Raw genomic sequence first — 14,918 nt, forward strand, 5'->3', positions numbered from 1 at the left:
ACACACACACACACACACACTCACACACACATACACACACACACATCCCAGGAGAGATGTGAAATGGAAGGATGATGAAGATATATGGAGGAAGGAATAGACTACTGTGTGTACAGATAAAGGAGGTTAAAGAGGCAAAACAGGAAGATGGTAAATAAAAAGACAGAGCTATGTCAGAGTGAGAGTGGACAATATGACAGGGGAATGAGAGGCAGAGCGAGAGTGACAATATAATAAAATCGAATCAATACGATGACAGTATAGATATTTTAAGAGCATGAATGGCAAATAATTTGGGTTGCTTTTTCATATCAGTATTTGTAGCTGCAATTCTATTTCATCCACTCACCTGTGGAACATGGAGTTGAGTGTGGTTGGTGCTCCCTGGCGCCCCTGGTGGCTGTGCAGGATGGTTTGGAAAATAGGGGTTAGAAATGCCAGTACAGGCCAGATACAGCACGATGACTGTGTTAAAGGGGAAGACGTTCACTGGTAAATCCCAGCGATCCAGAACTGGAGACAAACTGCTGGAAAGAAAAGTCCTGAGACAGGAGAGAGAAGGGTTGTTTGGGTTTGGAATGGTAAGCAAATATTTGTGTTTCGTCTTGTGAATGCGACAGAAGAGAACAGAATAATGTGTTTCGTATCGGTGAATTGGCTTGTGTGTATCTTACGTTGCAGCTCCACCGAGATACACAGGCAGCAGAAGCCACCAGTACCAGTCTCCAGCAGAGCTGAACACTCCCATCAGCAGAGCCACCAGCATCCCATTAAAACCATGAAGGCCACTGGATACCTCCTCACTGCAGGTTGGGATCACATGTCAGATTGGAATCAGCATGTGCTTCTCTTCTAGCCATGTTTGTCATGTGCTTAGATAAATTGTGTTTTTCAACAGACCAGGGGAATGCTTAGATGCATCCTTAGATGCAAATACAGCTATGTTTTTTTTTCTGAGCTATGTGTGTTTTCTGTGTGCATGACAGTGGTTTCTTTGTGTGTGTGTGTGTGTGTGTGTGTGTGTGTGTGTGTCTGTGTGTATGCAATGACATTAAATTGAGAACAAATGAGATTTATGCATGACCATTGTAGTCCAACATCCTGAAAAATTATTCTTGCATGAAAGACTCTTACAATCCGGTTCTATTCAGTGAATCATCAACATACAGTGTGGCCATGTACTCTAATTCCTCAACGAATGACTCTTATGGGGCGGTTCTTTTTATCAGTAACAAACAGTGCAACGAATGCTGTCCAATTCCTGGACAAATGACTCTTATGAGCTCTATCAGTAATAAACAGCACAATCAAAGATGTCCGATTCTTTCATAAATGACTCGGCGGTTCTATCTATAGTGAATCAATAACATACAGTGCTCTGTACTCTGATTCCTGAACGAATTACTCTTATTTATTTGTTGTTTGTCATGAACAAACAGAATGAAAAAGGCTTTTATGAGCCGGTTATGTTTAATGAATCAATAACATTCAATTACAAGAATTTACTGTGTATTCTGATTCCAAAAGGGATGACTCTTATGAGCCAGTTCATTTTTGTGTAGGAATAGCAAACAGCACGACCACTGAAGTCCAATTCTCACAGAAATGACTCTTGTGAGACAGTTCTTTTTAGTGAATCAAGAGTGCACAGCACAGTCAGTGAAGTCTGATTGAAATGTGAAGGAATTACTTATTTTTAGAGTCAACAACATTTAAAATCATAAAAATGTTATGTGAACCCTGACTTGTATTGCTTTAGAGCTGTATTGTATTTATTCTTTGTTTGTTATACCTGCTTTGTTAAAATCATCTCATCGTCACTTGACAACAGACTGTTTTCACACAATTGTTTGTCTAGGCCGCAGCTGTAAAAGCAGTTTGTGCCTCTGAGATTTGTTTTTGTGGGTTTGCACCTGTTTATTCTTGTAATTGCGTGTGTTTTGTGCATTTGGTTGTTGTTTGTTTTTGCTATAAGCATGTTTTTGTTTTTGCTTGGTTGCCTGAGTATACTTTTATTTGTGCATTTGTGCATGCATATGTAATTTTGTGCATGTGTGGGGGTGAAAGTCCTCACCAGTCCTGTCCCAGGATTATAGCTGTGAAGGTGGAGGCCAAAAGGCCGAGCATCCCCAGCAGAGCCTGCCAGGGGCTCTCCAGCAGCAGCGCTGCCAAAATCAGAGCTCCACTCAGGGGGTTGTTTAGTAGAATCACACGTGAGATCCCACGCAAACACCACTCAACCAGCTGCAGTGGGAAGAATTTATCTGGGAGAGAATAGAGAATTCACCAAAAATGAATATTCTGTCATCATTTATTGGTGTTTCAAAACCTATATAATTTAGTTTCTTCTGCAGAATACAAAAGATGGTAAGCAGCAGAATATGTTAATAGCAGATATTGATGCTCTCTTCACAAAGAACGTGGATGGGAACAGTGCTGGGTATAACCAATTACTTGTAATCTGGATTACGTAATTAAAAGTACTTGTAATTAGAGTATTACATTTTACAATGTTCATAATCAGATTACAGTTACATTTTTATGGATTACATGATTACATATTATTCACAGAGTGGCAGTATATTATTCATCATTTATTGACCTGAATGTTCTGTACTGTAATGTAGTGGTCTCTTACCCTGCATGTGGGTATGTAATTGTTGCATTTCTCCGGTGCAGTACAGCAGGGCACTGACGAAACGCTGTTTTAGGCCTCTGGGCCGCTGTGGTGTGTTTTTTTCCAAAATCCACATGTTGCCAATCGAAACCATGCGGCCACTAGAGAATTTCAGTCTGAACTCGGACTAATCCAGACTTCTACTTTCCTCTCCCCCTTTTTCTCACCCTCTCCGCAGTCTTTTTCTTTCAGACTTCCTGCGTTCTGTACTCTCTCACTTCTCTTGTTCTCTCTTCACATGTGAAGGTTAATATTATATCTTATTTAACTACATGTATTGTAACACATTATCCCCGACTAGACAGAGATGGACAAAGTTCAGTCGTAGCGTCTTCTGTATTTCTCTGAATCATCCATGTTTCTGTTACCCTTGTGTTTTGTGCATTTGTTATAAGATCTGGTCTGTATTGCAAACAGTTGCAGCGTGAAACAACATATTGGTGTTTCTGCCTTAATTTTTTCCATTTATCACTTCAATTCAAATCAAACTAATTTTCTAATTTTATTTGAATCTGATTGCCTATAAAGTTCCATCTTTTAAAGACTTAAAAACTAATGATGTAATACACAGCCCAGCCCCTCTTTAAAAATGAATAGACATTAAAAAGTAAAAGAACAGAAACAGAACTTCATTCATGTGTTTGTATTCTGTGCCGAGAGTATCATTTGTGAACCCAGACTGAACCTGCAGTTGCATTATGTAATCAGCAGTCAGTGCTGAAAGAGGGGCCCACAGTTCAGTGTCTTTGGCACGTCTGTTACATAATAAAAGAGTGCTGCTGGAACAAAAGAGGTTTACTTTTCAACTTAAAAGGGGTCAGCGGGTAAGCAGTTTGTAGTCGAAGTGAGTCTGTCAACGATTGATGTAAACTTGTTTCTGTTTCTAGAGGGAGACGGGGTTAGATAGAGAGAGATAGATAGATAGATAGATAGATAGATAGATAGATAGATAGATAGATAGATCTCAATTTATCACTCATTTTCCATTTCTTGTTATTTTTTCACTCTCCTTGTTCTCCAGTGTTCAATGATATGTTGAGTAGAAAATGCCAGAGAAAACAAAGCAATAAATGTGAACTTGTTGTTTTGAGTTATGCATTTTGCACATGCTAATGATGGCTTAATATATATAACAGATTTTGTGTGTATGTTTGGGTGTCTGTGTGAGGTCTTTGTGAGTGACACAGAGGACATTGTGATCTTGCGATTTGAGTGACATTCTCCTTGCGTGGACAGAACTGGTCGATGCTCGCTCGTTTACAATGTCTCACGCACACACACACACACACGCACGCACGCACACAGAGGCTCTAATTAAGGATGCACAGACTGTCTGGCCAGTTGTAGATTGTTAGCCCTGCATGTGCTGGAGTCAGAACGCAATTATCTGGATGTGTACTGCAGTGGCCTCGTGATCTGTGCTCCAATTCACCCCACCCACAGAGCTCAGATCTGGGTAAAGCTGCCATGGGAGGCCTCAAGTAAAGCTGTATGTGTTATTTTCTTAAAGGGACAGTTCAACCAGTTCATCAGCCCCATGTCGTTCCAAACACGTATGACTTACTTTCTTCTGTGGAACACAAAATATATTTTTTATACTGTATCTGTGTTTTGTTTTTATGCCATACAATAGAAATAAATGGTGTTCGTAGTTATTTTGGACCCCACCGACTTTCATTTGTGTTCTGCAGAAGAAAAAAAAGTCATTCAGGGTTGCAACAACTTGAGAGTGTGTAAATGATGACAGAATATTCATTTTTGGGTGATCTATTTTATTAATCGTACTGCTTCTAACGTATATGTGACATTTTAAAGTCCAACTATATGATCTAATCCAGGGATTCCCAGACTTTTCTGTGAGCTAAAGTCCTATATGATCTAAGCTATTTACTTGAAGTACAGAGATTTTAATTTAATATTTCAATATTTCAAGAATACATTTGACATGCAGGTACACAAATAAAATATAGAAAAAAAATAAATGTAATTTTAAGATTATTGATTTATTTTAATAAATATTTATTTTAATTTTACACTTTTTTTATTTAATTAATTCTTAGTTTTTCATTAACTCACAAACCCTTCACAAACCCCCAGTTTGGAAAAACTTGATTCATTCAGAGTGATTTGCTGTAGTGTTGTGGAATGCTTTGGATTTAATTATGAAGAGAAGCACACTGATACATTAAACATCTCTCTATGTATGACATATATATGACATATGTAAGACATATTGTGCATTCCTCTATATGTGCTTGTGTATATTTGTATAGAGGAGTGTAGGTGGTGTTGGTGAGTTAGAAAACACTAAGCAGTTGCCATGTTTTACAGGACTGCTGCTTTTTAGCATATACATGTGCACACACACATATACACACACACTATTCCTCAGCGTCATTGACTGAATAAGCAGCACGCCTTAAAGGTTACACTGACAAACCCAGACAAATGACATTGAGAGCTGTAAGAGTCTGGTTCTATTTTATGGAAATGGCTAAGCAAATGTTCTTTCGCATTGTGTGCTTCTTTAGTATTTTTTTCCAAGAATCAATGTGCTTGTTACGTATACCTGTACTTGATTTATATAATCCCACACTGTAAGGTTATATATTCCTATATAATCTACTATTACATTTTTCTATGATGTACTTGCAGTTTGTTATTCAATAACACGAGTTTAATAGTTTTCTTTTTTCTTCTTCTTTTTTGTACTAAATTGTATTGTACCTTAAAGTTTTAATATGGGAGTCTGATTCCCCTTACCAAAAAGTAGTATACTTCAAGTTTATTTTAGTAAGTATACTTAAGTAAAGTTCAAGTATATTTTTAAGTACTAATAGCACACTTGAATAAACTTCTTTTTCGTAAGGGTCTAGACCAGTTTTGAGATTTATTTGAATTTGGCCATTTAGCTCCACAACCAGTCTTTGTGTCCTTTTAAAGGTCAGTCTTGCTAGAAGCACCAAGCATAAATGAGGTTCCATAAAGTACAAGGAAGAGATAAAGGAGAGAGGTTGGGCTGGCTGATTAGATCTGAGGCTGATCGATAGAAGATATATAATCTGGTTCAGTTTTCGGCAGCAGAGAGAGACTAATGTTTGCAGAGAGAGAGAGAGAGCATGAATGTGTGTGTGTGTGTGAGAGAGAGAGAGAGTGTATGTCACAGCCGCTGAGCTGACTAATGGCTGTTCATAGCAAGTCTTCAGATGACCACAGGGAATAGATGAGTTTAGGAGAAGAGAGCGGAAATGAGATATGGATATGGATAGAAAGAGAGTGAGATGGTGTAAGAGGACATAAATTGTTCAAGAGTCCTTTTACCACAAGAGGAAACTGAGAAAACAGTTTAAACCCTGCTGAACTTTTCTGCCTCCCCCAATCTCTCTTTATCTTCCTCTTTATCTATTTTTCTTCACAGGAAATGAAGACAGTTTCTCTTAGTCTTAACCTTAGACGACACATCCCTGGACTGACTGCAGTAGATTCACTGGTCATTTGATGCATATTGCACACAAAAGTGACAAGTTTCAATTGTTGACTTCACTGACTGCTGCGCAGCTTCAGGTAGTCGGAGTGCACAGGCTGGTATTGTGGAATCATCTTTTTCAGATTTACATGTCCCTAAATGTCACAATAAATGATATTTTCCTGTCTAGCAGGCAGTGGCCAGAATAAACTGCAAAGTGGGCCAAACTATTAGACTATTATTGCTATAACACAAAACTTTTGCTCTCTGAGAAACAGATTCTTAAGAGTTTTTGGGTAATCTCAATAATCCACTATAAAAACTTTCATCCATTAAAAGCTCTGAGAGAATTTGGGGGTGTGTGGGTGTATTATGTCCCTTAATTCAGTCATGCAGAAGAGGGGCATCTGCCATGACTCACACTGCTAGTTCTTCTGGGCAACGGGACAACTTCTCACAGATGTAAATGTAGCTGTGCTTCTCACAGAACGGGCTGGGAACCAAGGACACTTCTTATTCAGAACTGGCTTAATTTAAAACAAATAAAAAATACCCAAAGTGAAATCTGTTTGGTCTTCAGTGATGCGGAGGAGAAGAATTGTTGTAAAAAGTAATTGCTTTACATGTTTTCTTTGTGCACAAATAGTATTCTGGGCCTGGGAACATTCAGTTATGTCTATGCAGGATCAGAAAGCTCTCGGATTTCATCAAAAATATCTTAATTTGTTTTCCTAAGATGAATGAAGGTCTTACGGGTTTAGAACGACATTAGAGTGAGTAATTAATGACATAATTTTTATTTTTGGGTGAACTATCCCTTTAAGGTTTATAGCTTGACTACAGAACAACTGACTCATCTGGTTTAGTGAATCAAGTATTGCCCAATTATCAACCAAATCCAATAATTTGGAGAACAAAATGTAGTAAAAAAATTAAATGCTAACACATTTTCATTTCTTTAGCAATGTTGTTTAATATATAGTTCTTAAATGTACTAAAAGAATCGTTAATATAACTGTCAAGGAACCAGGTCCAGGGCTGGGAACATTCTCTATAATCCCAACTCTCAGATCAGTTACAAAACACATGGCAGATCAGCCTTGGAGGGCAGCCTGGGGTTTAGAGTGTTTATGTGAATGGAGAGGAAGCAAATAATCTCTGGGTGAGTCTTGTTGATTTGCCCTCTCTCTTTCTCTGTGTCTCAATCCTCTCATTTTTCTAGTGACTGGTAATATGCTTTCCTCGGAAGTGCGGCTGCCTGGTATTCAAATCATTATCGCAAGACTTATTTACCATTTTATGTGTGTGTGTGCTGAGCTGTTTGTGTGCTGGTGTGCCATCCATCATGTCTCCCAGCGTTTTGTGGGCGCAGCAACAATTTGTCATGTCACACTCCTGCCAGTTTGATTTTGGCCCGCCAGGCATACTTTCTCCCAGCTCACTCCCTCCCTCCATCCATCCTCCCTCCTTCATTGATTCACCCTCTCCGTTTCCATAACAACCAAAGGAGTTTAGCCTTGACAGTTCGGTGGAATGGTGTCTTTTCTGTGCCGAGTTCAGTAATTCCTACACACACACACACACACACACTCTCAAGTGCAACGGCTCTGCCTTCTATTCACTGAGACTCTCAAGCAAAAGCTTTGTAATTCCTCTCCACTTCTTTGCAGCCTATAGATCTCCTTCACACCGCATCTGACACATACACAGAGCTTATGGAGTAGTTTAGATTCTATTTGTGCTGATACCTGCTGAAGTGTTTGATCAGTGTGGGATGGGTTCATCTTTGAAAACTGGGTCAGCATAATTCATACTTCTCCCACTGAGACATAACAGCATGTGTGTGCATGTGTGCTTTGGTCAGGTTTTTCCAACACTGTGAGGATCAAATGTCCCCACAAGGATAGTAAAACCTGAAATCACCTACATAGTCCACAAGGAAGATATCTTAATATAGATGATGAATAATGTCTTTACGAATATGTAAAAAAGCCAGAAAGGTTTGCATGATATTTAGGTTTAAGGGATGTAAAATACTCATTCCTACATCTGCGGCTATCAGCCTAAACATTATATGTAATGAAACTGGAAAATGATTCTTCATAAATCATTCTAATATGCTGATTTGGTGCGCATGGTTTTCATTATCATCAATGTTAAAAATCATTTTGATGCTTAATATTTTTTGGAAACCATAATATATTTTGTCAGGATTCTTTGATGAATAGATTTTGTAATCTCACTCACACCAAACTTTAGTATATCATGGTTTTTCACAAATATTTAATAATAAAGTTTGTGAGGGATCATGCGATACTGAAGACTGCAGTGGCGTAATATGATGAATGTAATGGCTGCTGGAAATTCAGCTTTGCCATCACAGGAATAAATGACATTTTAAAATATATTATTGTATGAAATAGTTTGGTTGTCATCTAGCCAAAAGCTAGAAGGATTCATCCTTTCAGTAGCAGTCAGAATTCATATCCAGACACTCTTGTAAAAGGTCTCTAATTAAAGGTGTAATTGATATATTTCTTTGGGTGTGTGTGTTGGGAGAGAAGTATGAGAGCCCTTTAAAGGCTTCTGTGGTTGTTTAATTGTCATTGCCGTTGAAGGTCATGTAGTTTCAGCAGCATGAGTCAGCATAATGCTCATCCAGTGGCCCATCATCTGGACACATTCACCTTTAATTAAGGACATTCAGACCAAAAAATGGCAAATCTGTTTCCTTCAGTTTTCATTTATGTTTTTCCATTCATCTAATTTGTCACTTTGACTGTGTCATTTTTCAGTCAACCCATTTCAACCATTTTAAAAGCACTTCAGCTTCCTAAAAAATTGTTTTCCTGGAAAATATAAGGCTGTTATAGAAAATGTGATCACACTTTATTTTAATGTCCAGTTCTCGCTATTAACAAACCATTAACTATGACTTTTGCCTCAATAAACTCCACTCGTTGGATCCATACAGCCAAATAGCCATGGCGGATCCTGTGACGTTATTTACTATCACATCCTTCTTTAGTGAGGCACCCTTGGCGGTCAAAAAGGGTTTAAATTCTTTTAACTCCAACAGAGTAGTTAGTGTAGATCATCATTCAGGTGGTATAATTTAGGGTAGAGTCCAGGCATCCATGAAAAAGTGAACTGAAACAGGAAGAGAGGGCGGGACATATCGAACAGCCCCGCCCCCTTTTTAAATTAGCCAATAGCGTTTTGTTTATATCTGCTCGGGCCAGAGCCGTTGAGCTCGGTAAAGCCGCATTTGACAGCCACAGTCTAATAAACAATGAGTGACATATACGCGCGAGAGATCACTTCCGGCGCTTGCGTAAACTAAGCCAGAGCGTACACACCTCACGCACCGGATGCCGTGCGTGCGCTCAAGGCAGTTGGACATAGTGGTGTATTAGAGGTAAAAAATTATATAAATACTGTTTGGTTTCTCGCACAAACTGATCGTTTCGTGTCTTAGGACATCAATGTGTCGTCACGAGCCGCAGGGTTTAATTTGGATTTGTCTGTGCATGTTTTTTTTACTCTCATAAATTTTGTTACCATTGCCATGCATTATAAGACTGATAGACTGCAACAGCTGGACTTAAAAATCATAATTTGTGTTCTACTGAAGAAACAAAGTCATCTACATCTTGGATGCCCTGGGGGTAAGCAGATAAACATCAGATTTTCATTTTTGGGTGAACTATCCCTTTAAGACTAACATATTGATACTAACACCCAAAAAACGTTCATTTTGATTTCATGGGGACTTTAACGTGTCTTTTCTTCTCCGCCTGTTTTTTTCTGACCCCGCTGATCCAGTGGGCATTTTGCTGTACAGTGGTCATGTCTTAACTTTGCAATTTCTGTATTTCATTAGTTTTGAATATTTCTCATGGGGATTTAATAATTTTTGACTTCTCAGTCTGAGTTAAACCTCTTTTTTGGCTCATTTTATCAGTAAAAGAAAACATACCTAATAATTATACACACCTGAATATAAGGAATTTTTCACTTCCAGCCTTCACGGACAATTATATATCACTTATAAATGATTAAATACAAAATTAATAGTAGTTATTAAGATTGATATGGTTTGGAATTGGTAAAATGTGCTTGGAAAAAAAATATCAGAATATCAACATGCCTAATAATTATGCATGCGGCGTAAAGTGTTACAGAAAATGCTTACTTGTACACTATAGAGGATTTCTTGTTTGTTTTTTACATTTTTAACAAATGAATTGTTTAGCCAGTACATGAAAAATCTGTTTTTGATTGAGCTGGTAGCAATTTTTTTCAAGTTTGATTTGGCAGGAAATTTCGTCATTTACTCCAAACTGGGGTAAATTAAAGTACATCAGGGTGTTTATGAGCTGTTGAAAAGCTAATAATTATTCAATCATAAAACTGTAAAATTAGAATCAAAAATAAAACACTTGAACACCCAAATTAGAAATATTTTATTAGTCTCATACATGGTATAATTGACTGAGAGGTGCTTTTGTCCCCAAATTCAGAAGCATGGATTGTAAATTAATTTACATAACATTTACATGGCCATCCTATATTGTGAATATTCTCTGTATTCAATATGACACACAGTAGAATTTTTTAGAAAGGAAAATTTAAAAGAGAAAAAGGAATTTGGGAGAATCAATAAATTATGAATCATTTACCATTGTGTAAATAATTTCATCATGTAATCCATCAAAAGTAACTGTAATCTGATTACAAGCATTTTAAAATGTAATATTATCTAATTACAAGTACTAAATAAATGGAATCTGATTACGTAATCCAGAATACATATAATCAGTTACTACCCAGCTCTGTATAATAAAGCTGATACAAATACACCTCTGCATCTCTCACTAAACCAACCCCCAGCTCTTATGTCTCTCTCTGCTCTCTGGTTCAGACCAGGTGATCTCTCACACTGTTACATTTCTGCTGATCTGAGAGCAGTTTTCCTTTTTCATTTTAGGTAATAATAGATCTGAATGGACGACGCAGTGCCTTAATTAGCATTTTAGGTCCTACTCAAATGAATCTCCTGAGCTTGTGCCTGTGAATGAGAGTCTCTGTGTTGTGTGTGGAGGTGTTTGGGTGTCAAGCTTGACGAGACAAAAATAGAACATACAAAACTTGTAGATTTTGCGCACAGATGCAACACGACCAGCACGCACAAATGTGTCATCAGTGAGTTTTATTCGATAGCTCAAGGCACTGCTGTGTGTGTGTGTGTGGCCTTAGGCCCATATCACAGTGGTCCATTTCTTTTGTGGTTTAATCTTATTTTCATCCATTTAATAATTGATTTCTTTGTCGAGACAGTCATTGGCTGCTCTGAATGCCAAGAAGTCAGAGAGCCGACCTCACATGCCTCATCTCTCTCGTACATCTCACATCACCCTAATATTTCATCGGCATCCTCCATCAAACGCACAGACTCAGTGTTCTCTCATTTCCTTTATCTCTTTCTAATCCTTTCCCTTTGCCTTTATCTCGCTCCCTCTCTTTCATTTCCACCTTTCTTCTTTCTATCGGTTTATGACCATTTCAGTTCCAACTGTTCTCCAGTCAGAAAACCATCCTATTCTACTTGCACTTTGTATCCTTTCATCTATTTCTTCCATGTTCCCTCTCACTTTTAAGTTCTGCACTTCCCAGTTTCATTTAAGCTTTATTGGCAAGACAAATGACAGCATTTTGTATTGCCAAAGATGTAGCAGTTTAGACAATAACCTCCTAGCCTCATTCACTCGCTCTGTTTCTCAGTAAGGAGACAGCAATCCTTCATTTGTCATTTCATGATATACTGACGCATTTAAAATGCATGGCCATTAAATCTGAGAACTATAAAAGATCCCAGCGTGCAAACACACACACACACACACACACACACACACACACACAAAACATGCACACACAGACACAGAGTCTGAGCTGATTCAGAGCTTGATCTTGCAGCACCCGCAGAGCTGGACTGGACAGGGTGGGGATGTGTGTCTGACTGCAGGAGGTGCTCTCTAATGTGGACGTGGCTGGTTTTTTCAGATACTAGCTTTGTTCCAAAACCTACTGAGTTGCCCACATAGATAGCATTTAATGGATTAATCATTACAAATCTGTATCCTGTTATTATACAATTATTTAAAATATATTTATTTCAAACTAAGTATAGTAAAAATCTATTAACATATTTACTGACATATCGCTCAAGACTTACTGATATAAAAATTCAAAGTATAAGTCAAATTTATTTGGAGTATTTGTATATTGTACAATGCACATTTTTTAGTGTCATTATTGGTGAGGATTGTATGATCTTTGAATAATATCGGTCTTTAAATGCAAGATATTTAAAGTATACCTGAAGTACACTTGCAATAGTTCCACTTTAGCACAATCAAATATACTTAAGTATATCTTTAGTTTGGACCTCAGCACTACTTCTGTAAAATTAAATTGCTTTAACCACAAAATTAGTTGTTCCAATTTAGCAGACTTCAGTTATACCAGTTTAGTATACTAAAAGTACAATTGCAGGGTAATTTTATTAAGTACATGAATGTGACCCTGCATCACAAATCCAGTCTTAAGTCGCTGGGGTATATTTGTAGCAATAGCCAAAAATACATTGTATGGGTCAAAATTATTGATTTTTCTTTTATGCCAAAAATCATTAGGATATTAAGTAAAGATCACGTTCCATGAAGATATTTTGTAAATTTCCTACTGTAAATATATCAAAACTAAATTTTTTATTAGTAATATGCATTGCTAAGAACTTCATTTGGACAACTTTAAAGGTGATTTTCTCAGTATTTAGATTTTTTTGCACCCTCAGATTCCAGATTTTCAAATAGTTGTATCTCGGCCAAATTTTGTCCTATCATAACAAACCAGACATCAATGGAAAGCTTATTTATTCAGCTTTCAGAAAAATATGACATATGACTGGTTTTGTGGTCCAGCGTCACAAATATGTAAATGTATTTGTAGTATACATGGCATGAAATAAACATACATTTTAGCGTATTTACTTTTCACTAGGGTTCACACTTTTAAACATATAAAGCTTTTAAAGCATTTTACGCTTTTTAAAACAACCTAACGTTCAAAGTCTTGACAAACACTACTGATTAACAATTGCAATTAGGAATTTCTTTAAAGTTCAATTCAATTTTATTTCTACCTCTTTAAATTTAAACAGACTCATTTTATATTAGTTATATTAATGATTTTTAAAAAATTATTAATGAAATATGAAGCCTATGTTGCTTAGAATATTTAGAGGCAAGTTACAATCCAATTCAGTCTTTCTGTCTTCAATCCCTTTAATTAAATTGCATGTTGCATTCAAACTTATATGTATCATTTACCTAATTCTTGTGTATGTGTGTACTTTTATGCTTAAAGCATAACTTTGTTACCTTAGCAAAATGTGCAAATTCCAAACTATCTGCTCTTTACAGCGATTCAGATGATTTTTTTTTTTAGATTTAGTTGCTGCCTTAGATAACAGCTTTCTATGTCTGCAGTAGACAGCATAGCAGATCTAGTGACTGAGAGGATCAGTTTCTCAGGTGTGCAGAAACTGATGATAGAGTCCGAGCTGTCTTTTGATATTATTCTCTCCATTTTATGTGCAGACAGGTGTGAAGGCAGATCTGTCTGATGGATCGGAGTGTGTGTGTGTGTGTGTGTGTGTGTCTGGTTTGACCATTGCACAGTGCTCTTTATGCTGACCTATTCTCTGATGTATAACTGGAGAGACACCAGCTGATGCATCATTGTATATTACCTGACGTCAGAACCTTAGTCATCTTATAGATTTGCATGCACAGTCACACTGTCACATGCATACAAACATCTGCGTATGTGTATATCTGTACATTTCTTTTGCTTTCCAATGTTCTTTTTAATGATCAATCTTCAATACATTAAATGCATCTTGTAGATAAATCTGACTGAATTCTATAAACACAACTGCCTCTTTGCATCTTTATTTGAGTGTATGTTTGTCATTTTTGAGTGATGATTTTTTTGGTCACTCTCTCACATGGGTGTGTGAACCGCTTACGAGGCAATTAAGTATTTATGGTAAGTGTGGGTGCTCACGTTCGTACTAACACATGCTTTTAAAAACCTGGAGTACTGACACATCAGTGTTGTGCTCAGTGGACTGACGTTGATGGCTAGGAATAGAGCTTTAGCTCATTTTGCCACCAATCCAAGAGAAAGAGGATCCGATCCACCCACAGGTTTTGTGAGGATAGAGTTCTTCCTGATGCCAAGATAATATAATAAATAAATAATATTACAAAAACATTTCTTCTTATTATCAATGGTTGTGCTGCTTAATATCAATATAAAACTTTTTACAGGATACTTTGATGTTTAGAAAGTTCAAAAGAACTGCATTTATTTGAAATAGAAATGTTGTGCAACATTATAAATGTCTTTACTGCTCCTTTTGATCAATGTAATGCATTCTTGCTGAATAAAAGTATTAATTTCTTTTTTTTAAATGTCAGATTGTTTCCTGAGAAAATTTTATGGACATTACATATATGTACATTACTTCATCTGTATCTTTCTCTCTAATGCTAATCACTAGTATTGATTTGAGTGTGACATTAAACCACTGACTCAGACTTCCTGCTCATCACAGTAAATAGCATTAAAACGCATATTGCTCCGTCAGATGGAATGAATTTAGATTAACTAAATGACATAGGAGACACACTGTATTTCTTTCTCAGA

The 14,918-nt window shown here is 37.0% G+C and overlaps 1 protein-coding gene across 1 annotated transcript in view; it reads right to left on the reverse strand.

Moving 5' to 3' along the window:
* The window catches only part of LOC107692000 (urea transporter 2), an 11,640-nt gene extending 8,887 nt beyond the window's left edge, over positions 1-2,753 (reverse strand). The window contains exons 1-4 of the mRNA XM_016490873.1: positions 2,639-2,753; positions 2,075-2,264; positions 675-803; positions 350-542 (exon numbers count right to left, since the gene is read on the reverse strand). Of these exons, the coding sequence (XP_016346359.1) occupies positions 350-542; positions 675-803; positions 2,075-2,264; positions 2,639-2,753 (627 nt within the window). The remainder of the gene's footprint in view (positions 1-349; positions 543-674; positions 804-2,074; positions 2,265-2,638) is intronic.
* Positions 2,754-14,918: the final 12,165 nt, after the last annotated feature.

The sequence above is a fragment of the Sinocyclocheilus anshuiensis genome, unplaced genomic scaffold, assembly GCF_001515605.1.
Source record: "Sinocyclocheilus anshuiensis isolate Anshui unplaced genomic scaffold, SAMN03320099.WGS_v1.1 scaffold426, whole genome shotgun sequence".
Taxonomy (NCBI): domain Eukaryota; kingdom Metazoa; phylum Chordata; class Actinopteri; order Cypriniformes; family Cyprinidae; genus Sinocyclocheilus; species Sinocyclocheilus anshuiensis.